General features: G+C 52.7%; 6 protein-coding genes across 6 annotated transcripts; 4 read left to right on the top strand and 2 right to left on the bottom strand.

Moving 5' to 3' along the window:
• Positions 1-1091: 1091 nt before the first annotated feature.
• ISF_09876 (Carboxylesterase, type B) lies at positions 1092-4927 on the top strand (the record flags this gene model as incomplete). The annotated part of the gene is made up of 4 exons (XM_018853476.1): positions 1092-2744; positions 3849-4089; positions 4158-4697; positions 4791-4927. 4 exons carry the CDS (start codon positions 1092-1094, stop codon positions 4925-4927), a joined length of 2571 nt encoding a protein of 856 aa, XP_018699332.1.
• Positions 4928-5276: 349 nt separating this feature from the next.
• ISF_09877 (beta-mannosidase mndA) lies at positions 5277-5750 on the top strand (the record flags this gene model as incomplete). The annotated part of the gene is made up of 1 exon (XM_018853477.1): positions 5277-5750. The coding sequence occupies one exon, from the start codon at positions 5277-5279 to the stop codon at positions 5748-5750; it is 474 nt and encodes a 157-aa protein (XP_018699333.1).
• Positions 5751-6170: 420 nt separating this feature from the next.
• Positions 6171-9213, top strand: ISF_09878 (beta-mannosidase mndA; the record flags this gene model as incomplete). The annotated part of the gene is made up of 6 exons (XM_018853478.1): positions 6171-6366; positions 6419-6425; positions 6491-6571; positions 6626-6852; positions 6908-9028; positions 9074-9213. 6 exons carry the CDS (start codon positions 6171-6173, stop codon positions 9211-9213), a joined length of 2772 nt encoding a protein of 923 aa, XP_018699334.1.
• Positions 9214-9317: 104 nt separating this feature from the next.
• ISF_09879 (ABC transporter) lies at positions 9318-17565 on the bottom strand (the record flags this gene model as incomplete). The annotated part of the gene is made up of 17 exons (XM_018853479.1): positions 9318-9531; positions 9584-9951; positions 10012-10724; positions 10781-10854; positions 10901-10957; positions 11010-11081; positions 11134-11257; positions 11314-11685; positions 11747-11906; positions 11957-12699; positions 12749-12982; positions 13081-13360; positions 13419-13639; positions 13699-14227; positions 14650-14689; positions 15055-15146; positions 15361-17565. 17 exons carry the CDS (start codon positions 17563-17565, stop codon positions 9318-9320), a joined length of 6498 nt encoding a protein of 2165 aa, XP_018699335.1.
• A 3088-nt stretch (positions 17566-20653) lies between these two features.
• ISF_09880 (aminoadipate reductase enzyme) lies at positions 20654-23383 on the top strand (the record flags this gene model as incomplete). Its single annotated transcript, XM_018853480.1, has 4 exons — positions 20654-20717; positions 20785-21458; positions 21510-23342; positions 23369-23383. The coding sequence occupies 4 exons, from the start codon at positions 20654-20656 to the stop codon at positions 23381-23383; spliced, it is 2586 nt and encodes an 861-aa protein (XP_018699336.1).
• A 337-nt stretch (positions 23384-23720) lies between these two features.
• ISF_09881 (Major facilitator superfamily domain, general substrate transporter) lies at positions 23721-25373 on the bottom strand (the record flags this gene model as incomplete). Its single annotated transcript, XM_018853481.1, has 5 exons — positions 23721-23769; positions 24542-24778; positions 24926-25134; positions 25200-25306; positions 25361-25373. 5 exons carry the CDS (start codon positions 25371-25373, stop codon positions 23721-23723), a joined length of 615 nt encoding a protein of 204 aa, XP_018699337.1.
• Between the last annotated feature and the right edge of the window lie 2010 nt (positions 25374-27383).

Raw genomic sequence — 27383 nt, forward strand, 5'->3', positions numbered from 1 at the left:
TCTCTCTACAAAGGTGGGTACCAGTGTAGATGTAAGAGGAAGGAGTGCATGACCTGTTGCAATAATAGGTCGCGGCAGGTATAGGGTAAGGGCAGAGCTTTGCATTATTCATTGAGCAACAACCAACAACCTACAACCAGTAGAAAAACCACATTCTTATCGTAACAACTAAAACATTTTCCACAGTACTACTTACACAAGATAACTATAAAACTTTCCTGTATGTGCGCTGAGCAGCTGAAAGCGTGCCGAAAGACAAACCTCTGCGGGCGCTGCGACGAAGTTGCGGGCGTTAGGACAATGCCGCAGCCGCGGGCGCACCAGCGCCTCTATTCGCTAGCAATATATCCGAACCGGGTTTGAGTATTGACTGCTACGCAGCGCTCAGTGGGAATTTGGCTTCCAGAGGCTGTCTGCCAAGGGGCAGCGGGCGAGTGCCGCGGCGCGGAAGTGCCGGGAGCAGTGTTTCCGGTCTGCTGTTGCAGAACCCGATGATAGGCCCTACATAGGTAGCCGAGGCGTAAAATAGCCTGTCTATATTAAACACCCCCCTGGTTAGCTATTAATCGCCACGAGGATGCCGATCCCAACAGTGCTGCAGTTCAGCGGCTGTATGGCCTTGCCAACTCCTCGCATATGGAACGGCAGTGCAGGCTCCGGCTGTGTTGCGGGTCTAAGAAACTGTATTGAGAAGTTCTTTATCTATTCCAGCAAAGCGAGTGGCTGTGGTGCCGTCTTTGTATGGCGTACAAAGTACAACCAACACAACGCCCCCAACCCCAGATACCAGTTCTGACTTCCCGTCAGCCCCGGTCTCATTTCTTTCTGTATTGTTACGACAGATTTTTCATACGGACCCCATCCTGAAACGGTTTAGACCCTCGCTATCTGTAATTGATAGTATTGCAGTAGAGATCTGAGCTCCGGCGGGCGCCTTTCTCCTCCAGCAAGCAACCCAACGGGCGCCCTTCGCATCCCGCAAGAATAGCCGAGGCGTTGAATCAAACAAGAAGAGAAACAGTGTAAAACTACGTAGTCCCCTTCTTGCGCGAGTAGAATGCGAGTGTGGTAGAAGAAAGTAAACTGCGACAATGGCTCTTCTCGGGGTTCTAAGCTCTCAGAATACTGCGACACTTGCCGCGGGCATGTTCTCGTACTATGTTTGCATCTACGCACTTCATAGACTCATGAAACATGCCTTCCGAGACTTTTACCAGCCTTTGCTCAGACAGAATGGTGTGCGCAGGGCACTGCGACTACCTGTCTTCATCATGGGCATCCTCGCAACCCTGACCACCGCTCCCGTCTGCGGCCGCGCTTTCCTCTCCGAGGGCTCCCCGGCCGGTCCGTTGACGCCCGACTCCCACATATGCATCGGGACGCGGCTCGTGCTGTGGACGGCCGAGTTACCCCTGCTCGGCAGTACGCGCTTCTACTTGGTACACCATCTGCTGTCCCTCGCGGGTGTCTGCGTCGTCCTCGCCAACAAGCTGGACGTGGCGCCCATCAACCTGATCCTCGCCGGCCTCGTCACCGAGCTCTTCTCCAGCACGCGGGCCTTCCTCCGCGAGGCCGGCCTGGACCGCTCCCGCCCGGGCCTGCTCGCCCGCGTCACCGGCTGCAACGCCCTCTCCGTGCTGGCTCTTCGGGGTTTGCCGGCCGCGTACCTGCTGCTGCAGGGCCGGATGCTCCGGCCGGCGCTGCGCAGCCGTATTGGCCTGGCGTATCTGTGCGCCGTCGCGCTCTACGCGGCGTTTGCAGGCTACATGGCTTACGGGCTGCTCGCCGGGCTCGGGCGGGTGTCGTTCTGGCCGGCGCGGCCGGCGAGCTTCGTCGTCAGGGTGGGAAGGAAGGAGCGGAACGTCTCGGTGTATAGCGTGTTTTTGGGGATGGCGATCGCGGCGGTTGAGGTGTCGGCGGCGGCGCTCTACGAGTTGACAATCGGAGAGTCGCTGGCGCCGGGGCAGCTGAGCAGCCTGGCCGCCGTCGGCCTCGGAAGTGTGGTCAGCGGGCTTGTTGGAGCTAAGGCTATGAATACGGCGCTGTCTGTCCGAGGCATGTCGATGAAGGAGGAGGAGGAGACGGCCGCGCCGTCATCGCCATGCTCGCCTGTGTCGTCTCGGCTGTTCCCGGGTTACAAGGGCTTGTCAATCCAAGGCGCGATCCTTTTCTCTGCCATGTGGTTGCATATCTACCCACTTGTCGGCTTCAACGTGAATCAAAGGCTCCTCTTCAGCGCGGTCGGGATGAGTCTCCCCCTCGGAGAGGCAGTCGGACGCGTCGGCTGCTACTTTGCTGGGTGCTGCGGCTCGACGCGGGGGAGAAAGTACCCCGCCATCCAACTCCTAGCCGCCGTGCTGAACCTGGGATTCTTCTTCTTTGGTTTGATGGAACTTGGGAGGCGCGGCGTGTCGGCCGTGGGCGAGCTTGGTCTCGCAGCTGTCGTCGCCAACGGAGCCGTGCGTCTGGTACTCAACCCGCTGCGGAGCGACACCGGCGAGACGATGCTCAGTCCCGCGAGCGTGTTTGCCTGGGTACAGGTGTTAGGATCCTTGTCTCTCCTGGCGCTGGAGAGCGCGGAGGGAGCCGCGGATCTCGGGGAGTCGGCCGTGGCTGCCCTCGGGACGACCTGCAGCAGCCTGCTCGCTTGCCGCATTGCCTCCTTCGGCTGGAAGATGGCAGCGGCGGAGCTCGGGAAATGGAACTTGACAAAGTATAGCCGGCCGGAAAATCTCGTCTACGCAGTAAGTGCTGCAATCTTTATCCTGGTCACGACGAGCAACGCTGGAGATGAAGTTGCCCGTGCTGGGGGGCTGGTGCTGGACGAGCAATCCTTGCGCGCCTTGTCCAGTCCTAGGCTGCTGGGCTCGCTAGTCTCGGCTGCAGGACTGCCGATTCTTCTTTTAAACTGAAGTGTCCTTGCATTCAATAAGACGGGGAGGGATGACACCACTAGGTACTACCTATGTAGAGCGCGAGGCAGTGTAGGAACATGCTGCGCCGTTGCAACTTCAGAGATTCTGAGTACGCATACACATGAATACTTTTATTCAAAATAGAGAAAAGTTCAATTAGTGAATTGGTTTAAAGACGGGTTGTCATTTCAAGTTCTTGTTACTATTATGTACGATGTTGGACGGTGATGTTGACTTCCTACATAGCTTCAGTTAGTAGTTAGTAACTTGGGTGCCTGGAAACTCTGGCGCTGTTGGTTGACAGCCGCTGCAACGAGGTCAAACATTCAAACAAAAACCATGAGCAACAGCTGCATCGTTTATTGCCGATGCTATTTCAGCACGGCAATTAAAGTAGGCACAGAAAATGATTGCCGGGGAATTCGGCCGAGTCGACTTAGCCTCGAGATCTAGCGCGCAACTACAGAGTCAGGAAGCACGAATGCGCCATTGCGACCAACAAGGAAGGCGAAACTGTTCGATATTCATTTTTAAATAAACATCAGATTCTGAATCGGGCCGTTATACACTAACCTTACTCGTGCCCAAGTCCGGACAATGCCGCTTGGCCAAGTCTTCTCCGCACCGACAAAGATCGTCCCTATCCCAGCTTTTTGCAGTAATGGCTGCGAGATCTAATTTGGGCCCTTTATAGCCGATCATCACCATGGACTTGCAGTTTTGTTGTGAAATTAATTGCCGACTTGCATTAATAGACACGATTTGCGTCTCTTCGGATACGAGGACTTTCAATTGCCACATTCCCGGAAGCCATCTTACGAAGTCGGGAGTATACAAGCATGCATGTTCTTTGCAAAGTTGCTTGACTGACTATACGGCTTTACGATTCAGCGCTGAAGGCGAATCTGCTCCAGTGCCACCGACTCGCTGCAGTGCCTGCGGCAGGTCCCGTTCGAGAGGCTCAACGCCATCCTGAACGGGACGGTCGGCACGTCGCTGTACAACTTCTGGCCGGCGGTGGACGGCGACCTGCTCCAGGACGCGGGCAGCGCCCAGCTGGACGGCGGTGCGTTCGTCAAAGTGCCCGTCATCTCCGGCACCAACAAAGACGAGGGGACCACCTTCATCCCCGTCGGGATCAACACCACCGCTCAGTTCCGTGACTTTCTCATCGGTACGCCCCCTGCAATCAGATTTGCGCGCTGTTATCGGTGCTGTATCACTGACGTGACTTGTGTGCAGTTGGGAAGTTTGGATTCCACACCCCCGCATCCGTCGCCGACAAGTTCCTGCAGCTGGTACCCCGACGACCCGTCACAGGGCATCCCCGCCTTCCTGGGCGCCCGGCGCGTGCCCTACAAGGGATACCAGTGGCGCCGGACGTCGGCGCTCATCGGCGACTTCGCGATGCACGCGAACCGCCGGCGGCAGTGCGAGGCGTGGGGCGCGGACGGCGACGCCGGCGTACTGCTACCGCTTCGACGTGCGGTCCGGCAACGTGCCGGTGGTCATGGGGCGCTTCGCACTTTGAGGAGGAGGCGTTTGTCTTCAACAACGTCACGGGGCAGCGGTACCACCATGAGAAGCCGTTCGACGGCATGCCGGAGACGTACGTGCAGCTCAGCGAGGTGATGGCGAGCATGTGGGCGTCGTTCGTCCACGACTTGGATCCGAATACGGGTTCAGAGAGGGCACCGCTCTGGGAGGCGCATGCGGAGGGTGAGCCGACGGATTTGCTGTTCAGCGGCAACGCGAGCAGTTACGTGGAGGCGGATACCTGGCGTAAGGAGGGGATCGACTACATAAACTCAGTTGCTGAGGTGTTTGCAAGATAACATAATTAGTTAATACATGCTACTTGCATACTGCCTACAGGCACTGCTGCGCTTTCGGCCTTGCGCAATGTCCGAGGTGGCGAGGCGCATCCGCTCCGGGGGCCGCTTCCGGGCTCGGCCTTCGGACAAGCTGCCACGGCGGCGGGCGGGCAAGCCTGCAAGCCGCAGCAGATGTGAGCTCGATGAGAAACTGGGGATTCTCACACGCTGCAGCAGTACCTGGCGTGGCTCGCGTGCACGACGCAACCAAGTGGCCCTCTTCTTAGCCTTGTCCAGCCAAGCCCAAGCGAATAAGCCCGTCATCACAATAAGCAGTAGGCCAATGATTGCTTAGCGGTCACCCATTAGCGGCTCGGGATCGGGATGGGTGATGAGATGGTGTTTGTTGATGTTGCTTCTCAAAGAAAAAAAAAAGGGTTATATATTCAGGCCGCCGCCCGCCGACCCGTGATTGGGATCAACCTATCAACCTATCAACCTACATAACAGCAATAACACCACCAACAACAACAACCCGTATCCCCCCATGGCCGCTGCCGAGTCCACCGCCGTCGTCCCCTTCTTCTACCGCTTCTTCTTCCAAAACGTCGACCCCCTCATCGCGCTCTGGGGCGCCTACCTGAACCTCGCCGACCCCTCCGCCGCCGTGCGCGCCTCCGCGCCGGCCTCCACCTACGACCCGCGCCAGGTCTTCCTGTTCCACCAGGCCGGCGGCCTCGCGCTCGCCGTCGCCGTGTTGTCCGCCCTCGTGCCCCGGCGCTCGCGCGACCTCGGCGTCTGGCGCGCGCTGCAGCTCGCGCTGCTCCTCTCGGACTTTGCGGGCCTGAGCGGCATCTACCACGGGCTCGAGGTGCAGGGCCGCCTGCGCCCGGGCGCGTGGACGGCGGACGACTGGGCGCTGGCGGGCAGCTACGCGCTGCTCACCGCCGTCCGAGCGCTGTTCCTCCTGGGCGTTGGGTTTGGGGGAGCCCCGGCGGCCCCTGCAACGAAGGCGGTCTAATGAAGAGGGGATATTCTTGAATGAGAATTCGTCATCAGATTTAACGTGTTTTTAATATAAATCTATCATTTCAACACACGCCAAGCTCGATTTGACGCGTCAAGGCTAGGATTCATGAATGCATCCGGCCGACTTTAGCGGTCCATGCGAGCTGCCTTGGCTCTCTTATTATCCCCGAATCACCCGTGCGGTAGATCTGTTTCAGCAATCAGCCGGATTAATCAAGGTTAGCTTCATAAAGATTGCACACGCACAAGCACATGTCTCGATCAATCCCCGGGTTACATTGCACAGTGCGTTATGACGCAAAGGGTTGTCCAAAAAGCAAACAGGCCAGTCGCTCCAAGATAAACACACATGTAGCCCCGTCCCCTTCCTTTTTCCAGTTCGAGCCGGCATAAACCCCCAACCATGGCAAAAATGACGATCTCGTCATCAGCACTCTTCCTCGTCCTTGCTCTGTGTCTCAACTTCGCCGCTGGACTTGCAGGTCACGGAAGTGTCCGCCCTCTCGACAGCCAAGAGTGGACGCTGTCCAACGAGTATGGCAACATCACCGTGCCGGGAGCCTTTCCATCGCATGTGCATCTCGATCTACTTTCTGCTGGCGTCATCGGTAAGAATAGAGATGGCCGCCATCCTAGACTCCAAGACGCTAACAATTTCAGAGGATCCGTATGTTTGACGTGAGCGGCGGCATCTCATCTCATCATCGCGATTGACATATAATCTTCATCTAGGCTCCGCGGGTTCAACGACATCAACCTGCGATGGGTTGCAAACCAAAATTGGACATATACGAGTGGTCCCCTCACCAACCTGTAAGCTTCACTCAACTTTGGCCCGCCCCTAAGCTAACTTACAGACCATTGCAGCACGCATGACGACGGTCTGAGGACTTGGCTTGTGTTTGACGGGCTCGACACCTTCGCAACCGTCAAGTTCTGCGGCAACATCGTCGGAACTACAGACAATCAGTTCCGGCGATGGACATTCGACGTCACGTCAGACCTGGCAAGCTGTAGGGGCGAACCTACGTTGAGCCTCAACTTTGGAAGCGCGCCAAAGATTGCCAACGCAAAGAACGCCAGCCAGCCACAGCGTACGTGTACTCCCATCCCACTTGTCGACCCAATCTAAACGTTTCCCATTCGTAGCGTGGGCGGAAGCTCTCGTCGCAGCATGGACCTTCGAAGTCCCCAACAGAAACTTCGTCAGAAAGCAGCAGTCCGACTTTGGCTGGGACTGGAGTCCGGCCTTCACCCCCGCAGGGCCGTGGAAGAGCGGCCGGATCGTCCAGACCCGCGACGACAAGTATCTCTACGCCGTCGACACCGTCGTCGACGTCTACCGCCAGGGCCAGACGAACAACCTCGCCCCGGATCAGAGCAAGCCCTGGGTGTTGAAAGCGAGCATCGACTACCTCGGCAGCCTCCCGCGCGGCTCCTACATCGAGGCGCTCATCGAGAGCACCTCTAAGAATCCCGAGACGCTCTTCAGCGGGAAGCTGGCAGACGTGCAGGTGTCGGCAGGCTCCATCAGCGGCAGCGTGGAGATTGACGGCGCGAGGCCGAAGCTCTGGTGGCCCAACGGGATGGGCGACCAGGACATGCACACTATCCAGCTTGCGGTGCGCACCTCCAACCGCTCCCTACCGCTGATGGTCTCGTCGCGCCGCTTCGGCTTCCGCACCATCCTCCTCAGCACCGGGGCCACGAGCGCGGACGAGGTCACGGCCGGGAAGCAGCCCGGCAACGACTGGCACTTCGAGATCAACGGCCGTCATTTCTACGCCAAGGGAGCCAGCCTCGTGCCCCCGGACGTGTTCTGGCCGCGGGCCAGCGAAAAGCAGATGAGCGACCTGTTCGACGCGGTGCAGCACCAGAACTTCAACATGCTCCGCGTCTGGTCCTCCGGGTCCTACCTCCCGGACTTCATCTACGACATGGCCGACGAGCGCGGCATTCTTCTGTGGAGCGAGTTCCAGTTTGGGGACGCGCTGTATCCGGACGACGACGACTTCATCGACAATGTGCGCCAGGAAGCGACCGAAAATGTCCGTCGCGTGAACCACCATCCGTCACTGGCCTGTTGGGCCGGCGGTAACGAGATTGAAAACGTCGTGCTCCCTATCGCTGGCGTCACCGACAAGCACAACCTTGGGCTCTACCTCGGCCAGTACGAGCACCTCTACATCGATACCCTCTTCCGCGTCGTCGCCGCCAACACCCGATCCATCTCCTACACGCCCTCCAGCGGCAACAACGGCTGGTCCAAGATTGACATGAGCCTCCCCGTGCCCATGGTCCAGGTGTACGAAAACAAGACTGTGGGCCACATCTATGGCGACACGGAGCACTATGACTACTCGGCCGCCTCCGCCTTTGACGAGGCCTCGTATCCCGTCGGCCGCTTTGCCGCCGAGTTTGGCTTCCACAGCATGCCCAGCCTGCAGACCTGGCGGACCGCCATCGCCGATGAGGACCTGCACTTCAACTCCTCCGTCATAGTCTCCAGGAACCACCACTACCCGCCCGGTGGTCTCGTCGCCGACGTCTCCAAAAGCCTTAAGGGCATGGCCGAGATGACGGCCGCCGTGGAGATGTACTATCCCTTGCCCAACAAGACCGATCCTGTTGACCACTTCGGCGCATGGTGCCATGCGACGCAGCTCTTCCAGGCCGACTTCTACCAGAGCCAGATCCAGTTCTACCGTCGCGGAAGCGGAGGCAAGGAGCGCCAGCGCGGAACGCTGTTTTGGCAGCTCAACGACGTTTGGCAGGCGCCGAGTTGGGCGGCTTTAGAATATGGCGGTCGCTGGAAGGTTCTCCCGTACTACATCCGTCGCGGCTATCAGAATGTGGTCGCGTCGACGTCCTGGAATAGTGTCTCCAAGAATCTCCAAGTCTGGATCACCTCGGATTTGTGGGAGGCCGTCTCTGGACAGCTGTCCATGACTTGGGTCGACTTGCAAGGTAACCGGCTCAAGGACAATATGGGCTTCCCCCAAGTGGTCAACTTCACGGTTGACGCCATTGACAGCATCAAAGTGTACCATGCAGCCCTGCGAGACTTTGGCGTTCCAGACATGGACAATGCGCTGCTGCTGTTGTCGGTTGAAGCTCACGGTCGACTGCCAAATTCCGATGTGATCAAGACATTTACGCATGAGGTTTCCTTTCTTCCGACTCCCCCAAAACGAGCAAAGATTGCAGAACCCGGCTTGCGCCTCACCTATGACGAGGCTTCGCGCAAGTTCACCGTCGAGGCTACCAAGAGTGTGTCGCTATATACTTGGCTCACACACCCTGCTGACATGGTAGGATTCTTTGAAGATAATGCGTTTGTGCTGTTGCCAGGACAGAAGAAAGAAATTGGCTTCACACTGCAACAGGACAACACGAACGGCGCCTGGGTACGGGATGTCACAGTAACCAGCCTATGGGACCTGAACCACGGCTAGAGTGCAGAGAATAATCGTAGTTGCGCGAAAATATTGCTCTGAAGTTTGAAAATGAAGTCCTCATATGCCATCAAATTTGTTGTTGGCTCCAGGGTCAAGAGTTGTCACATGTTCAGCCGGTATAGTTGAGCGAGTCTCGAGTCTTGAGCTAGCAGAACCTCGGGAGCATTGTATTCCATCAACTGCCCCTCATCTAGAACAGCAACCTTGTCGTACCGAGTAATGTAGCTCAAGCGATGCATGACAGCAACGACGGTGCAGGATTTGAAGACGTCGTCTATAATGTCCTGCATAAGTGCCTCCATTTTGCTGTCAACACTGGTCGCGTGTCAGGTCTTATCATCATGCTCCGTCTTTGGCATGTACATACCTGCTCGTGGCCTCGTCGAGTATCAGCACACTACTTCTCCTAACCATTGCCCGTGCAAGACACAGAAGTTGTTTCTGCCCAGCTGACCACACATCGGCATTCATCTGCGCTGACAGCTTCCCGGGAAGCTCCGAAATGATACTCCAAAGCTGCACGCGCTCTAGTGCTCTGATAACATGGTTGTCTGAAGATTTGCCTAATGGATCAATGTTGAAGCGGATTGTACCAGGAATGAGGAGCGGATCTTGAGGTACAACGTTGAGACGGGTACGGACTTCGTCGCTTCGAATATGAGAAATGTCAACGTCGTCTATCATGATCTTTCCTTGTCGCGTGTCAATCAGGCGAAGTAGAGCGAGTATAGTGGACTGCTGGCATTAGGCCATATCCTGCGCTTTTTTGCGTGTAGTAATGCGGTATACACTCACAGTCTTTCCACAGCCTGATCGACCGCAGACGGCAATATGCTCGGAAGGCTTGATCGTGAGGGTAAGCCCTTTTAAAACGGGCTCTGTCGTCGGGGAGTGTGCAGCCACAAGATCTTTGAACTCGATCCTACCTGTCATTGGCCAGTCTTGCGCCACCTCAACCGTGCCCGCGGTATTGTCTTCCGATTCCCTCTCCGTTATAAAGTTCTTAACGCGGGCAACAGCGCCAACACTAGATTCCATTGTTGTCCAAGTCTTCATCATTCTCATAAGGGTGGATGAGAATGTCATGTTCATGACAAGCGCAACACCAACATTCCCGCCGCTGAACTTGTCTTTCCATGTCGCGACAACAGCCACTAACACCGTTGCTATGACGGCGATCAGCACATCTAGCGCAAATCCCAGCCATGTTTGGATGCAGGTTTGCAGATATGCGGCTCTTTGGGCTCGATCAATAAGCTTGCTATTGCGCGCCCTGTACTCAGATTGCCAGCCAAAGGCTCGAATAGTGGAAGCTCCAGAAACAGACTCAATAAAGTGCGTATACAGCGGTGCTTTGGCTTCAATCTCAAGGAGACGAACCTGTCGCGAAGTTTTCAAGTAAAACGATTGTAGTAGATATAAAAGCACAATGACAAAGGGTGTCATGGCTGCCAAGTAGCGCGAAAACACTAGGAGAATGATGCCTTTGGCGGCGACGGACAGTGCAGCTTTATATCTCATTAGCTTTCGGACCAGAGTTGAGGCAATGTAGGCTTTGACGGACTCGCAATATAATTTATCATGACGAGAGGCAGGTTCATGTCGATAAGCTCCATGTCTTGGCTGTTTGCGGGATGCCTGTTAAAATGATTGCTCTTTCCACAACAAGCTTACCAGAGCATACCTGAATCTGTTTGTCAACGTTCCTGTGTCGACTTTCGTAAAGAACCACAAGGGTTTTCTGCGCCGTGGTTATTAGCGAGGACATTGGGCTTCCTAAATTAGTCACACACCTTATTGTGCTAGCCAGTAGATCCGAGTGGAGGCTGATGGCAGAATTGGATATGATGTTGATGATACCGAACCTATTGCAACAATGATCAGCGATGCAAATTAACTTGCTGAATATTATCTTACCAGCAAGAAATGCCAATTGCGACAACACCGAAGAGACTGAGAAACGCATATACGCCCATAAAAGTGCCTACATCCTTGTTGGCCTCCATCTCATTGGCCCCCGACCACCATTTGAGCCAGACAGCTGCCACATGTTAGTTAGCCTGGGCCTAGAAGACGACCACAACAGTTTAAACGAACTTGAAAATTCGGTACAGAATACCCAGAAGGCCATGCTGGCGAGGAAAATTGACACGATAGAGTAGCCAGAGCTGGAAAGGTAGTAGCTATACACTGACCAGTCACCTTGCTTGCGCCTTGTATCCAGGACATTATCGTGTCCTGTTCCATACTCTGGTGTGGAGGGCAGCGATTCCGCTACCAAACTCCCCACTTGCTGGACCGTTGCATCTTCCGAATTCCCATCTCCGAGATCGCAACAATCATCTTGAATGCTGTTTCGAAGGTTTGCAACAACCCCGTTGCAAGCCAAGAGCCTTTGCGGAGTCCCACTCTCTACGATTCGACCGTCCTCAAGGGCAATGACCGTATCCGCAAAACTCAGAAGCTTGTCTGCTGCATGTCAGCATGATATTGGGAACTTCTAGAATTATTAGTCTCTTGAATTGCTTACGGTTGTGTGTTGTCAAAATGACTGTTGAGCCTTTGCTCAGCAAGCCGTCACTCCCTAGAAGTCTTTGCGAGATGTGGTCTACCGTGCGAGCATCCATACCGCTGAAGACGTCATCAAGGAAATATATTTTCATGCGAGAGAATGCTGCTCGAGCAAGAGCCTATTGTCAAGGGTCAGTCTGCAAACTCTTCCATTCGATTCGAGTCATACAATTCTTTGCTTCTGCCCACCGCTGAGATTGAGGCCTTTGCTGCCAATGACAGTGAGATCGCCATGTTCCAAGGCCTTAAAATCGGTGTCCAGCCCACATGCAGAGGTGACTTTCCGGTACCATTCTTGTTCATAATCGAGAATTCCAGTAATGTTGCTTCGAATTGTGCCATTCTCAAGCCACGTTTGCTGTGGGCAATAAGCAATGGGAGACGCGGAATGCGATGTTGACCCATGGACTTGAAATTTTTCGCCGAGCATGCTCTCTAGTAGCATCGTCTTGCCACTACCTACCGGCCCAGTGCAGCACAGGATGCTCCCATTCAGGACCTTCATGTTTATTGACTTGAGGAACGGTGGCTTGGCTTTGTCCCACGAGAAGCTGCTATTCTGTAGCGTGATTGCATTTCGCTTATGTTGACCGTTTTCTTGTTCTCGTGGAGCGACCGGAAGATCAAGACTGATCGATGGTGCAGTCTTGGTGGTATAATGACTTGAATCATCCTTTTTGTTGTCGTCAGGCGCATAGTTACAGTATTCCTGGATTCGCTCAAAACTCCCGATGCACTGCTGTAACTGTGGCATCAGTTGCACAAGCTGGATTACTGGAACGGTAAGGAGATTGATCAAAGCTATCGAGGTGAATGCCTGGGCAGTGAGAAGCGAGCCATTTTCTCTATAGAGAGTAATAATGACGGTCGTCGCAAATGTAGCCAGCGGTGATATGTTCTGTGGGCACTCGGCTAGGTAGAGTTAGTTGGGCCAGTGAGAAGAGGCTTGCACAAGTCTTACACAAGAGGACGTTTGAGACAAGTAGCTTTCGAAAGACTTTGGATGTTTCTATCTCAACTCTGCGAAGCCTTTGAATGATGTCGGACATGACTATGCTAAGACCAAGCATTTTAACTGCTTGCACGTCGTCAAGCATGCTGGAGGTGATGCGAAGACGCTCCTGCACCCTCTCAATCCATCCTACTTGCGCTTTTTTGGCAGCTTTGGAGATAGGAGTGTTAATGGCAATGGCGGCTGTGAGCTGACTTAGTAACGGTCGCTGTACGAAGAGAGAGACAGAGAGAGAGAGAGAGAAAGGAGAGAGTAGGCAGCAGGCGGTTGATGGCACATACCTAAGATAACAACTACGGGCGCCAGGCAGGCAATGGAAACTTGACGCTCCAGCAGCCAGATGGCTACAGCAATTTCGACAATGGACGCCCAGATCTCGTGAATCTGTAGCAAGTTGAAGCCAATGCGCTCAATATCCGTTCCCATTAGCGCGATGGCTGTTGTAGGTCCGAGATCTACGGCTCGTGTGATAATTGTGTGCTGATAGACGAGTGCAGTCAGCCCTCCCTTTATTCTCGTTACGAACCGAAGGGTTTGGTAGGAGGTGAGCGAGTTCGAGCACTAAATAGCATTGTTAGAACAGGCACTATTGTTAGAGTTGCTGTAGGTGCTCATGTACTGCGATCCCAAGGAAAACCAGAGCCCATGCTCCAATCAATCCTTGGCCAAAGCTCCTGTTAGGCGAGATGGCTTGCACGTATGTAATAGTGGCATCAATAAGAAAAGGCTGCGCAAAATAGAATGCAGATTTGCAGATACGTGGCGGGACGGCGAACGAGAAGGAAAGAATGTTTGTTCGGAGAGATGCTTTGAGCAGGCTGTGCGGAGCCTTGTGATTATCTTGTGACATTGTTGAGTCAACGGCGAATTTCCAAGGGTCAAGGTTTTTTCTTGCTTACAGTTGGTCCAAGTAGTTGCAAGCTTGTCACGCAAAGACTGGCTGTGCAGTTTAGTATCGAGAAATGGCAAATCATCGTGGTCTAGGATGCTAGAATATCCCATGTAAAACGTAGTCGTCAGCCATACAAAAGCAGTGCGGGCCCAGAGGCCGCTGTGCTGTTCTGGTGCATTATCAATGTCTTTATCTAGAATGATCGACTTCTTGCTGAGTGACTCTAGCAAGAGAGCCGTAGAGGTGGTGATTAGCGCCATGGTCATGACAGCCGCCTCGGCGGTGTTGCCTTGAAACAGCCATAGTGTTCGGGCTCTGGGGATGTCGAGGATGGTCTGCGCAGAGAGAAATAGGCTCAGTAGTGTCGACGGTCGAAGAGAGCGCTGGTGGTGGAGAAAGGAGAGCAGGATTGCGGCGATGCTGCCGATGATTGAGAGTATGTCAGAGGCAAGAGAGGCCTGCGTTTGGAGAGTGGTCGTTTGCAATCGGAGGCACAAGAAGGCGATCCGGGCTACCGTGACACCAGCCAGTGCTGCCTGTAGAAAATGTCAAAGATATGGACGTGCGTTTTGTTCAAAATGCTTGGGTTTGTATACTAATTTTGCTAGCAGCAAGGTGGTTTGCACGGAGCATAGTGCTGGTGATCGAAGGAGAACGGTGATGGGGAAAGGGAGCAGCGCAATAAATACAGCCACTGGGAGAGATGCGAGAAAAATGTCTTCGAAGAGTAGCGTAAAATCAAAAGCACGACAGGATGGACTGATTCTTGGGCCTAGCAGCCTCTCACTCGAATGTACACAGAGCGAGTCGGTCATGCTGGAATTCATCAGGTACAATTATTTAATGCGGAGATGTCGAGGGGAAGTTGAGACCGCTGGAGCGGGCGCTACCAACGGTTGGTGCTAACATTAGTGTATGTATGTATGTATGTATGTATATATACTGGGATTTGACGCACAGCTGCCATTGTGTCGCTACATAGCTTGCCGATGGAGAATCTGCCTTCTTTAGCAGTAAGCCCGGTTCAAACCCACTGAAGCTTCCACTGGATGGAGATCGGGCTGAAATCTGACCCTGCAGACACTGGATCAGCAGTATGCCGCAAACTGTGCAACAGACCGTGACAAAAAGGACATCGAGCTGTCTTCCGAAAATGATTGTAAGACACCACCCATCGACCAGCTGATAGAATTAGCTTTTTACTTTGCTTTTAGCTACCTACTATAGTACTACCTAGCTGTGGTGGCTAGGTAGCCTGAGGTCTACAACCCGCTTATTATAGATGATGGTCGTCGGTGGCAGGGTGAGGAATCAATCCACCCACGTCCACGAGTGCTTGTCGTGGATGGAATTGACAGCTTACTCAGCAGCGCTGTCGTGGGTTGAGTCCACGAAGCCTTCTCGTGGGTTGATGGCCACAATATTGAGGACCCATGTCGTCTCCACATCGATTTCCTAATTGAGTAATTTTGAAGCTATCGTGAAACCCCCTTACCCCGCCTCATCCTCGAAACTCCTCCGTTGAGCAATCCTCCCCAAGCCCCATTGATACAGCCCTGTCCAGCAGTATATTGTCAACATCCTTGATTATTCCCGCGCGTAGCCACGAGCGTAAGGTTTGGATAAGTCCAATTGTTCCTGCATCCATCCTGTTCCGCAGCGGAGTAACCATTAGCCCTGCTGCCGAGAACAGCCTCTCGCACTCTGCGCTCATGGCCGGCACTGTCATCACATCAAGTGCCATTCGAGACAGCTTAGGATACTCGAATCTCTTCAGGTGCCAATACTCCACCGGGTCAGCCACATCTCTGTCCAGCTCCGACATGCTAGCTTGCCAGCGTGCGTATTCATCTGCTCCGGCAGTGGGTGCATTGCTTTGCCGGTGTCTATTACGGTACCTATCAAATGAGGACAGCACAGTCTTCTGCTTTTTTAGCGCTGGCCCATCGGCAGTGGATGCGACTGTGATTTGCAGGTTACTATATTCATTGCTCCAGAGCTGCTGCACAATCTGCTTCGCTTCTTCAACCCATTCCGGGTGGTGCCGGCCCCAAATCTCGTCAAAATAAGTCCATCGCAGCCCAGGATGCAAAGCAGCGGCAGCGTAGTAGACCGGCGTGTCTCTCAAGGTATTATAGTACTTGTCCAGCTTCATCCAGCCAAGATTGACGTTAATGCCAAAATGCTCCGGCTCGGGATGCGTCTCGATCTGCGACTTTGCGTCTTCCAGCTTGCTCAGAAGGAACTCAAATGCCTCTAGCACGTCAGTCATCGAACCGAAGGTCTCTCGTATGCCGGAGGCGCGACAACGCGGCTGCCCATCGCCCTGGAGCGCTTGTACAACCACGTGGAAGTCCGAGAGGATCTCGTCAAAAGTCCTGAGCACCGCCCAATCGTTCTCGGTGAGGAAGCTTGACTCCTCAAGACAAGGAGGAAACCTCCGGCCTACCTCTCCTCTCCGGCCATCTCGGAAGATTCTCTTTGCTTTAGCAATGAACTCTTCATAGAAAGGCTGCAGTCGCAACAGCCGCTTGATCATGTAGTATTGGGATAGCCATCTGGTATCGTTGTCAATAACCACGTCGACTGGCCGTTGCTTCCCAACTTCGGCGTCGTCAGCTGCCGCATACGAGTCTTGTTGGATTTGGCGAAGCAACTGCGTCAGAACATCCGACCGATGGACCCAAATGGCAAAGTTGTGAGCTTTGCCGACGGGGCCTCTCCGCATCCACGTGTCGTGCGCTGCCCTTGCCAGTGCTTCGCCCTTCGCGACGGTGTCCTCAAACGCCTCGACATCTTTTCCAAACAGAAGGGACTTGACGACGAGATTGAGAATGTGGCCAACGCATCGAACGCGCCGTCGCACCGGATCGAAGTGCAACTCTTGCGCGATCTCGCGCATCGCCGTGTCGTTGTTCGCTGCATTGTCGAGGGTGAAGTAACCCACTTTGTCCTCGATGCCGAAGGAGCGAATAATGTCAAGGATCTCAGCAGCGATATTCTCGCCGGAGTGTCGTTCCACCAGCTCCGGAATGCCCAGGACAAGCTTTCGGAGTTGGTTGTCCTCATCTCGGAAGACAGCCGTCACGCCGTATAATGCGTGACGGTTTCTGGTCCTCGCGCCATCGAAAGCGATATGTATCTGGCCCGGAGACCTCCTCAATGCATGCTGAACGGCATCGCGATGGCGCTCGAACTGCTGAATAGCCAAGCTCTGGATAGTCTTAGCAGTAACATGCGCATCCTTGATACGCACCGCAGGATTCAGGTATTCGAATATTTGTCGCAGACGTGGATGTTCGACCTGCCTGAATGACTGCTGGCTCTCTACTATCCAGTTCACCACCAGCTTCTGGAACTCGGCTTGATCGAATCGTCGGATTAGGTTGTTCGCCAGGGCCTGGTCGTTAGGCTCCAAACGTTTGAGGCCCATGAGGTCTGTGATCGATGCGAAGGCTTTCCTTCCCTCTTTCGTCTGCAGTGGCGTTCGTCGTCGTCCTGACGGATCCCAGTAGCCGTGAGACTTCCAGAGGTGGTGCTCGGCATTCTGTGTGCCTCTTGATTCGTATGACTGTGGTGATGATGCTTTTTGGCGCACGCACGGCATGCAGATCCATCGCCTGGACGCTTCTGATTGAATCTCAACGCCGTAGTCCCATATCCAAGACACCGTATCCTTGGTTCGTTCGGCTAGTGTGAAGCCCTTCCAGACGCGGAATATGCGCTGCTCCTCATCTGAGGATGGCGTCCAGGATGTCAAAGGAATTTTTCCCGCGTCTAGAAGGGCAAGCCTCGGGAGCAGTAAAGCATCGTGCGGGGTATCATCGCTAGCTGGTGTTTTAGGTTCGATGTTGGTAGTTACTGGCTCGGCCATGTTTCAGCTGCCAGTCGCCTCGTGTTGCAGGTGGCCTAAAATGGCGACGCGTCGCAGGACGCGACAAGGCGCGCCCGCCGTACTGTAGTGGGTGGATAGTGCCGACAACTAGTGTTACGTCGGCCCCAGCGAGCGACTTAGGTTGGCCTCTTACCCTGCAGCAGAGCTTCCGTTTCTCGCGATGCTGGACGACTGGTCAATCCATCCATATCGTCCATCAAAATGCGCAGCACCGTGGATTGGTTGATTATGTAACAATTCAAGTCGTGGGTTGACGTTGACGCGTGTTGAGGTCAATATATTGGTCAACCAGTGGATTTCGTGGATTGATTCCTCACCCTGGTCGGTGGTGACCATATTGTTGTCCAAATGCTTGATGATTTTAGTTGCCCTGCATCAATGCTATTTGTAAACTGTTTCCTGGGAAGAGCTCCGGCACAGGCGTCATGATATTAGTCTTATATCTTACCGTTTCTGACCATGAGCCTCCCAGGCCGCCACTTCATGATGCGCGACTTTTCGAAATGCAGCAAGGTGATCCCATTCTTGCCATAGAGCATTTTTTTCGAAACTTGAGCTCATCAATGTATGGCTGTAAGAGCTGTAGTCGTCGAGATAAGGGCGAGCCAGGACGTGGATCGTCCAAGTACAAATCGCCGAAGAGATGATACATGCCTGAACCTCTTTCTCTAAAAGCCTTTGAATTTTCTGTTTATTAATGCAAAGATGTATGGTTAAGACTGGATAAATAGTCCAAGCAGGCACAGATTTTGCAAACAGAGCAGCAACAACAAGCGACAAACACGGACTGGCAAACGGCGCAACGGTAGAATATGAGTGAATGGGAACATCGATTTAATTGTGAATTAGCGTAGTAAAGAATATGGAAGCACGCTTTCCATGTGATCATTTTTCATCACCGATTTATGTGCTTTCACCCGACAACGAGAACAAATCTGCACTGGCTGCGTCGCCGAGATTGCAGGCGTGTTGCCAGAAACACATAGGCTATGGATGGGATGGTATGGACATGAAAATAAGTACTACAAATGCATAGATTTAATAGACAAGGGTGCAAAAATAATTGGTAGAGGGGGAGTTGACGCGTTGCAATGATAGCCAAAAAAATCGCGGTCAAACGACGATTCCGATGTACGAGGGACTCGAACCCTCAACCTTAGTCTTAGGAGGACTACGCGCTCCCATTGCGCCAGCACACCAACGACGAAAAGGGCGCTTATTGGTACCTATGGAGCCTACATGTACCGGGTGGCTGTCCATGGCTGCGGCGGAGAAGGCTACGGCAGAGTTGGGAGATTGGGAGCGGCCCGTGAACACGCAGCTAAAGCACAAGAGCAGAAATTTGTCGGATTTGAGCTGTAATTAGAAATGCACCCCATGTCTTTGTGATATTTTGGAGTTGTTGGTATTTTACGGGTGCCAAGCGAGAACCATCAGCAGCAGAGAGTAGCGGGAAACGGAACGCAAGATTGGCCGGGTGGTGGGTCTTGGCAAGCGGGCACAACGGCCGTTTGCAGAAATCTTTTCCCTTTTCATGTCCCTCTCAACACATTAACGTTAATATCAAGCGACGAAATAGGATCAGAAAGTATACGGGTCATCACGACAGATGAGCTGTACCGGGTCAGAAGAGCTTGAAAAAAAAATCCTGCCAAGGTCCGCTCGCTGTTAAACGAAGGGGTCAGGCCATCTGCGGGAACAGGTGGAAAATGCCCTGGTCTTGTCTTGTGCGGCCTAGTTTGGCGGTCTAGTCTGGACTTTATTCAACTCGGGGTCAGTGACAGGACGAGACAGGACTGGACAGTATTACTTGACTCGGTGGCAAGCCCAGCTGGCCAGCAGTTGCAGCCAAACGGCCAGCCAGCCAGCCACTAAAGACGGACCGCCACATCTGGGAGGTGCTGAAAGTGGGGCAGATTACCAGAACGAGAAGGCGGTAGAGGGTGACAGCGAATTTGCAATGAACTACTTTACTAGTAAAAGAGAAGTACTTTTTTTTTTTTTTAACTTTACCCCTTTATAACTTAAGATAGAAATACTAAGATATAAAAGAGAAATAATATATAAAGTGAGCCTATTATTATTTCTTTTATTAAATTTATTGTAGAATTCTTAGTATTAAAGTGAGAAAGTTCTAATGTATTAAAAATGGGGCCTTTTAGTATAAAACGGGGTAACGCGCGGAACTTTTATCAACCCACTGTAGGTAGTCTAACCACGAAACCCAGGTAGTTAGTCAGCACCGCCGCTCTTGCTCAGGCTTTGATCACCCTTGCTCAGTGAGCATCACCTTAAATCACCTTAAATCACCTTAACCTCGTCTTTCCCTCAGGCGCGCTGCACGCCAACCTAGTACCTTTTACCTACGCGATTTTAAAATTGCACTGTATCCCCTCAACTTTATGCAACCTTCGCCGGAGTTCAGGATCTGGTTGGACGTGCCAGGGGCGAGGCGCAGGCAGATTTCGCCATAAGCCCGGACCGTAGTACATAGGTTAGAAGTACCTACACGAGAGACTATTAGTATCTCGAGCAGCTCTGTGATCTATGTAGGGGTGACACCGAGTAGCGCCTATATCCTAGCTCTCGTCTAAGGCTAACCAGGAGCCTGGAACATCAACAAATATTACTTCCTCGCAACAGAAACAATCCATGTCCTCGGTTCCGCGCACCTGGTTTAGGCTTATCCAAGCCCCGTTTACACTAGAAGGTATCACGTGACTGTTCAAGCCAATGCCGGGCTGCTGGCTGAGAACCTCTTCGTTGCCATACTCGTAAAAGGGCCTACGGCTGAAGACGATCAATTGATAAGTATCATCGGTATTCGCCCTGTATTACGATAATTAGTAAGGTTGTAGGTACGCGCGGGCTTGACGAGGGCTAGGCACTTGATGAGCCAGGTACTACTCGTAGCCTGCACCGCTATCGGAGGTGACTCCAAATTTTCTCCTACAGCCCACCGTCATACTTAAGGGCGAACGACCCCACTACCCCTCGCCGACTTTGTATTCTTCATCTTTCCACTCAAATCCAATCGAAATTCTAGAGCCGGTCGACCCCCTTTGATATGCGGCCTAATCCCTTGGTTCCCGATCCCACTTGTGACTTGCATTGGGGCGAGTTCCGTGGAGGTACGCAATACCGCTATGCCAAAGCAAAACTGGCGTCATCGAACGACTTTCTCACTTCCAGTTATAGCAATCCATGACATATTTGCAGACAATGCAAAGCGAGTGCCCGATAGACAATGTGTCATTGAGACTAGAAGTTCACGAAGTCCCGAGCGCACTTTCACATACCGCCAGATCAACCAGGCCTCCAACCAAATAGCACATCACCTCATCGCTCATGGCTGCAATGTAGGCGATGTTGTCGTCATTTATGCCTACCGAGGAGTCGACCTCGTCGTTGCCTATATGGGTGCCCTCAAGGCCGGCGCAACCGTCAGCGTCCTCGATCCTCAATATCCTGCAGAGCGCCAGAAGGTTCTATTGGGCGTTTCGCGACCCAATTTTCTCATCTACATCCAAAGAGCCATTGAAGAGTTTGGTCAACTTCCCGACATTGTCAGTGAATTCATTGCCACCAGCCTGCACGTCAAGGCCACGATTCCGTCGTTACATCTTTCAGATAGCGGCCATATAACAGGAGGCTCTTTCGAAGGTGAAGACTGCCTCGCAGCTCAGGCACCTCTCAAAGAACACCATCCTGGTGTTATTGTTGGCCCTGACTCTATTCCTACGCTTTCATATACTTCTGGTACCGAAGGAATCCCGAAAGGAGTGCAAGGGCGACATTACTCGCTGACGTACTACACGCCATGGATGGCGGAGAGGTTCGGCCTTTCAGAGAATGACAGATTCACGATGCTTGTAAGTTCGGAGCAAGCGTTTATTCCTTCTATTTGACTAATATCGGCGAAGAGTGGTATAGCACACGACCCCATTCAAAGGGATATCTTCACTCCGCTCTTCCTAGGCGCAACTCTCCTTGTGCCACCAGCCGAAGTTATCACCTACGGACTTCTAGCTGAGTGGATGTATGAGCACAAGCCCACGGTTACTCACCTTACACCTGCCGTGGGCCAGATCTGCGTTGGTGGCGCCACTACTCAGTTCCCATCACTTAGAAGGGCATTCTTTGTGGGCGATATTCTGACTAAGAGGGACTGTCGAAAGTTGCTCGATCTTGCACCCAATACGAGGGTGATAAATCTCTTTGGATCCACTGAATCACAACGTGCTGTCTCCTTCTTTGAGATACTCAGCAAAGCTGAGGACCCGAACTTCCTGGACTCGTTGCCGGATATCATCCCCGTTGGCCAGGGCATGCTGAACGTCCAGCTGCTGGTAGTCGACCTCCAGGACAGGAATAGGCTCTGCGATGTTGGTGAGCCTGGTGAACTGTTCATTCGTGCCGCGGGCCTTGCGGAAAATTACCGTGGGGATGATGAGAAGACTCTGGAACTGAATCGGTCTAAATTCGTGACGAACTGGTTTGTTGATCCAGCCCAGTGGGTTCGAGAGTCTTCCGTCACTCCGGGTTATAAGGGCGCACGAGACCGCCTGTATCGAACTGGTGACTTGGGTCGGATGCGTGAGGATGGGAATGTTGAGTGTATAGGGCGGATCGATACGCAAGTTAAAATTCGCGGCTTCCGGATAGAGCTTAGCGAGATTGACGTCACCCTGTCCCAGCACCCATACATACGCGATAACATCACGATTGTGCGGAGAGACAAGAATGAAGAGCAGACTCTTGTCACATATTTTGTCCCTGAGACGAAGCGGTGGTTTGAGCATCTCCAGTCGCAAGATCAGCCAGATCTTGTTGAGCAAGAGATTGAGTTTGAGACAATGGCAGGTATGCTCAGGCGGTTCAAGCTTCTCTCTGACGACTGCAAAAACTTCTTAGCCGCCAAGGTTCCGAGCTACGCTGTTCCACGCATTTTCATCCCTCTGGCCCGGATGCCGCTCAATCCGAACGGGAAGATCGACAAACCAGCGCTCCCTTTCCCTGACCCAGCTGATCTTCTGTCGGTTGCTAAAAGGAGAGCCTCATCAGTTATTAGCAATATGACTGACACCCAGAAAAGACTGGCTGCAGTGTGGGCTTCGGTTCTCCCTAATCGCTCTGCCCGAATGTTTGTCCCGTCTTCAAACTTCTTTGACGAGGGTGGCCATTCTATCCTCGCGCAGCAGATGTTTTTTCTTATCAAGAGTGAATGGAAGGGCATTCATCTGCCAGTCACTATCATCTTTCGTTCCCAGACTCTTCAAGCCCTCGCTACAGAGATCGACAGAGCTCTGGACCCCATTGGCCTACGGTTAGACGCTGTGCCTATACCTGAAGACGGAGAAGCTAAGGATGAAGCATACGCAGCGGATGCAAAGGAGCTACTGTCCCAGCTCCCGGACACCATCCCGCAGGCGCCATTGACGTGGGACTATACCAAGTCGCGACCTACCGTACTCCTAACCGGTGCCACCGGTTTTCTTGGGGCTTACATCCTACGTGAGCTTCTTGAAGGCCCAGCAAAGGCGCATGTTATTGTCCACGTGCGCGCGGACGACGCAGCAGCAGGCTTCTCAAGGGTAAAGTCCACAATGATGGCCTACGGTCTTTGGTCCCCAGACTGGTTGTCTAGGATCGAGGCAGTGGTAGGAGATTTGTCCAGGTCTTCTCTTGGCTTGCTCGAGGATACATGGCAGCGCCTCTCTAAGACCGTTGACCTTGTTGTGCACAATGGTGCCCAAGTTAATTGGATGCTACCATACTCAAGGCTCAGGGCGCCTAACGTGGTTAGTACGCTGGATTGCATTCGGCTATGTGCAGCGGGGAAGCCAAAGCGACTCTGTTTTATCAGCTCTACATCGACTCTGGACACTGACTACTACGTCCAACTATCGCGAGATGTTAAGGCTGGAGTGTTAGAGACAGACAACCTGGAAGGTAGCTGCAAAGGCCTTGGAACAGGCTATGGACAGTCTAAGTGGGCCAGCGAGTATATAATTCGCAATGCTGGGAGCAGAGGGCTCACAGGGGCTATCGTTCGGTCTGGATACATCACTGGGGACCCAGCATCAGGCATCTGCGTCACTGACGACTTTCTTGTACGGCTGTGGAAGGGTTGCCTACAGGTTGGGGCACGTCCAGACATCAGCAATACTGTTAACGCGGTGCCTGTTTCGCGGGTCAGCCGCATTGTTGTCGCTGCAGCATTGCAGCTTCCCGCTGCAACCGGACAGGCTCTCAGCGTGGCTCAAGTCACAAGCCATCCGCGACTAACACTCAATGAATGGATTGGCACTCCAGAAACCTACGGATTCCATATGCCACGCGTACCTTATCCAGACTGGTGCGCTAAAGTTGTCAGCTACGTCGAAGATGAGGCCCAGGAGGAGCACGCTTTACTCCCCTTGTTCCACTTCGTAACTGGGGACCTTCCTGCTAACACACTTGCTCCGGAGCTGGACGATCGACAAGCTTTAGCAGCCCTTAAGCTATACGAGGAGGGCAGCTTGAGCAATAATACACCGCCTACAGTAAGTGCACGCACCATTGGCGTATACCTTGCGTACTTAGTTGCGATTGGGTTTTTGCCTTCACCAGGAAATGGTGAGCACGAATTGCCCAAGGTTGATATTAGCAGTCTGTGGGCTTTGCAGGACACACTAGGTGGGAGATTAGCGAAGGCTTAGGTATCACAAATATATAACAGATCTTGATCGAATGTGAATAAAGCCATATTCAGGTGTCTCAAAGTGTTCTCTTTGCGAATCAGGCCAAATGTTTACCCGTTCCACAGTTCCCTGTCCGCCTACAAGATAGCAAGCCTAGACAAGTTGCAATGCCTGCATCCGATAATGGAGGATCTCACCCACTTGTCTGCCACATATCCGTTAGAATTCTTTGTCTTAGACCAAGCTGGTCCAATGTCTGCAATTGATGTAACCAGCCTTCCGGCCGATCTTGAGGGGGCATATAAGCGATGCGGCCGAGGGACGAAAGCATGCCGGTAGCACTGGCACGGTACGTCGTCTCGAAAAGCTCCGGGGCCGAAGCGTACAATACGGAATTGAAGTAGATCTGCATGATGTACTCAAAGGCATTGAGGCCGACGAACCCCGCCGTATTCTTGACCTGTGTGTACATGGCCATGGCCACGAGAAACTTGGGTGACTCATGGAAGCTGAACGACAAGTAGCGCGCAAAGAATATCAAAAGGGTGGCTGACACGATAACAATGACCAAGTATCTTCAGCCCATGTTGCTCGAGACTGAGCAACAAGCCTCGCCGACACCAACGGCGGTGCAGGCTGGCAAGGTTGCGTCGCACCGAAACTTGGCGGCGGTACCGTAGGCAATAACTGAAGCAATGACGACACCAATCGGCTGAAATATGCTTAGTAAAGAGACGAGATGTCTTTTGCTCGGAGGCATGAACTCCAAGGCAATGGTGGCGTTGATGGGGATGTTGCCGCCGAGACCGATGCAGGCAAGGAAGTAGATGCCGCAGATGGCACCATAATTGAACTTGACGGCAGCCTGTGCTGAAAATTAGCACGTCTTTTCTGTTTCCGAGGCTTCAAGCGGGACAAGTTCCAACGTACAAGAAGCATGCCAAACACGCATGTAATCATACAGGTGATGCTGAAAACCCATTTGCGGCCGAACGTGTCGCTGAGGATGCCAGAGATGAATGCGCCGAGGCTGAGCCCTATTCGTCAGTATTGGTACAGCAGAAATGAAGAAAAATAGTCGCCTCGCCTACGCCAGTCCAGCATTGCCGCAGGTGAACATTGAGCCCTTGCCTCTCAGCAGGAACATTCATTTCTTGGCTGAAGAAAGCATGTTAGTAGAACGTATACAAGGCGACATGGTGACCGACGGTGTATAAGTGGCAGCGGTGGGACTCACAATATAGCTGTGGCCGTGAGGATAATACCTTGAGCCCATGTCAAGTCAAGAAAGTACCCAAATCCGCACAGCAACCATATGCACTTCGGGTATCTTCCGAATCCGAGCTTGTCGAGTTCACTAATTGAAAGAAAAGGTTAGTTAATGCGAGATCTCGCGATGTCCAGGGAGGGTGGGCGGGCGAACTCGTTGATCAAGGCCGTTTTCAGCTCGAAATATGTAAGTTGGTCACTAGTAGGTGCGCCTGGCGACGTCTCGTGCAAGATGCCACCTTTGGAGGAGACTTTGAAAGTATCTGGTATGACCATGTCAGAGGAATGGGCATCGGCCGTACTCGAAGCTTTTTCAGTCGCCATCCTTGAAAGTGTAGACAGACAGACAGACAGACAGACAGACAGGTGTATGTGTCCGCCAAGCCAAGATGCGTGTTGGTGGTCTTTATATCAGGCAAACTCTTTGGTCTCTCACACACCGAAACAATAAAATCCCCGCATCTTGGCTCACAAAACCCTGCGTTACCCTAGATTACATTTTGGAGTAGTTGTTTAGTAGTTAATTCCTGGTCCACCCGCAGATGACAGCATCGGGAGAAGCCGACGACGGGCGTCGGCGAAGCCGTCAACAAACCCGGCTTGATCCCGCTATCAAGTCACCAATCAGCTACTGACTTTTTTCTTTTTTTTTAGAAAAACGTAGAAGTGATTCCGTAGCCTTGACAGTTTTGACCCTTGGTCTACACACACTCATGAGCTTCCCAACCACAGAAGACTACCTCGGAATGTCGAGCAGCGATGCGAAAGACGCCTCAGGGCTCGAATGGGCCAAGATTGAGCTCGAGAAGAGAGCGCAATGAGAAGCGGCCATCCCTGTGGAATGGCGCCTGCAACCTGGACTGGTTCCTAAAAGCCAGCTCAACGTGACAAGAGTTCCAGTCGAGTCTGGCATACTCTCTTCACGCGAGATGGAGATTACAGAGAGCGACGCGACGACGTTGGTTCCCAAGCTAGCTGCGAGGGAGTACAGTTCACACGAGGTGAGGGTAATGGGAGCCGAGGACAGGCACAGGACGCGCCATGGACGCGCTGCTGACGCCCACCACACCGTGGCCAGCATCGAAGAGGCAAGTCACCCAATGTTGTGCGAGGGTGATTGAGGGACATCATGCTTACAGTACGATAGGCACCATTTCTCATACGACAATTATACCAGTATGTGGAACGTACTGGACTACTGCGCAACGACGATTACGGTTACCCGAGTCTCGCCAGAGAAGGATGCGAAGCTAGAATAAATATAAAGCGCGGGGTCTGGTTGAGGCAAGGATCTGGCAGGATTGTAAGTTTTTACTTTGAAACCGAAAACCAGTCTATTTCTATTAAGAGAGTAGATTCGCCGGAGAGTGCGGCAGATTGCCCTGTTAGTGTGCAGCTTGTCGGACGGCGACTAAGCGAGGAGTATTTACTCGAGGTGACCAAGGTGTGCGATGAGGCGATCAAGGCGTCTTGTTAGTTGACAGAGACTGGGCATAGTCTAACTAGTTAGGTTATTGAGTTTACTAAAAGGTATTGTTGAGCCTACAATAACACCCCGTTTAATGTAGGCCTCTTTTTAGCTAGAATTAATTAAGGACTCACTTTAATTAAGGACAATCTAGTAATAGTAATAGAGGTAGGAGGAGGATAGGGGGAAGGAACTCACTTAATATATTATTAAATAGCTAATAATTCATAATACCTATTTAACTAGGGAAGGAACTCACTTAATATATTATTAATTAACTAATAATTCATAATGTCTCTTTTACTACTATTCAATCAACCCTTTCCAACAGCTACTGTAACGGGCAAGCCGCTTGAGCGGCGGCTGTGCCGCCGAGC

This window comes from Cordyceps fumosorosea (genome assembly GCF_001636725.1).
Source record: "Cordyceps fumosorosea ARSEF 2679 chromosome Unknown scaffold_89, whole genome shotgun sequence".
Lineage (NCBI taxonomy): Eukaryota > Fungi > Ascomycota > Sordariomycetes > Hypocreales > Cordycipitaceae > Cordyceps > Cordyceps fumosorosea.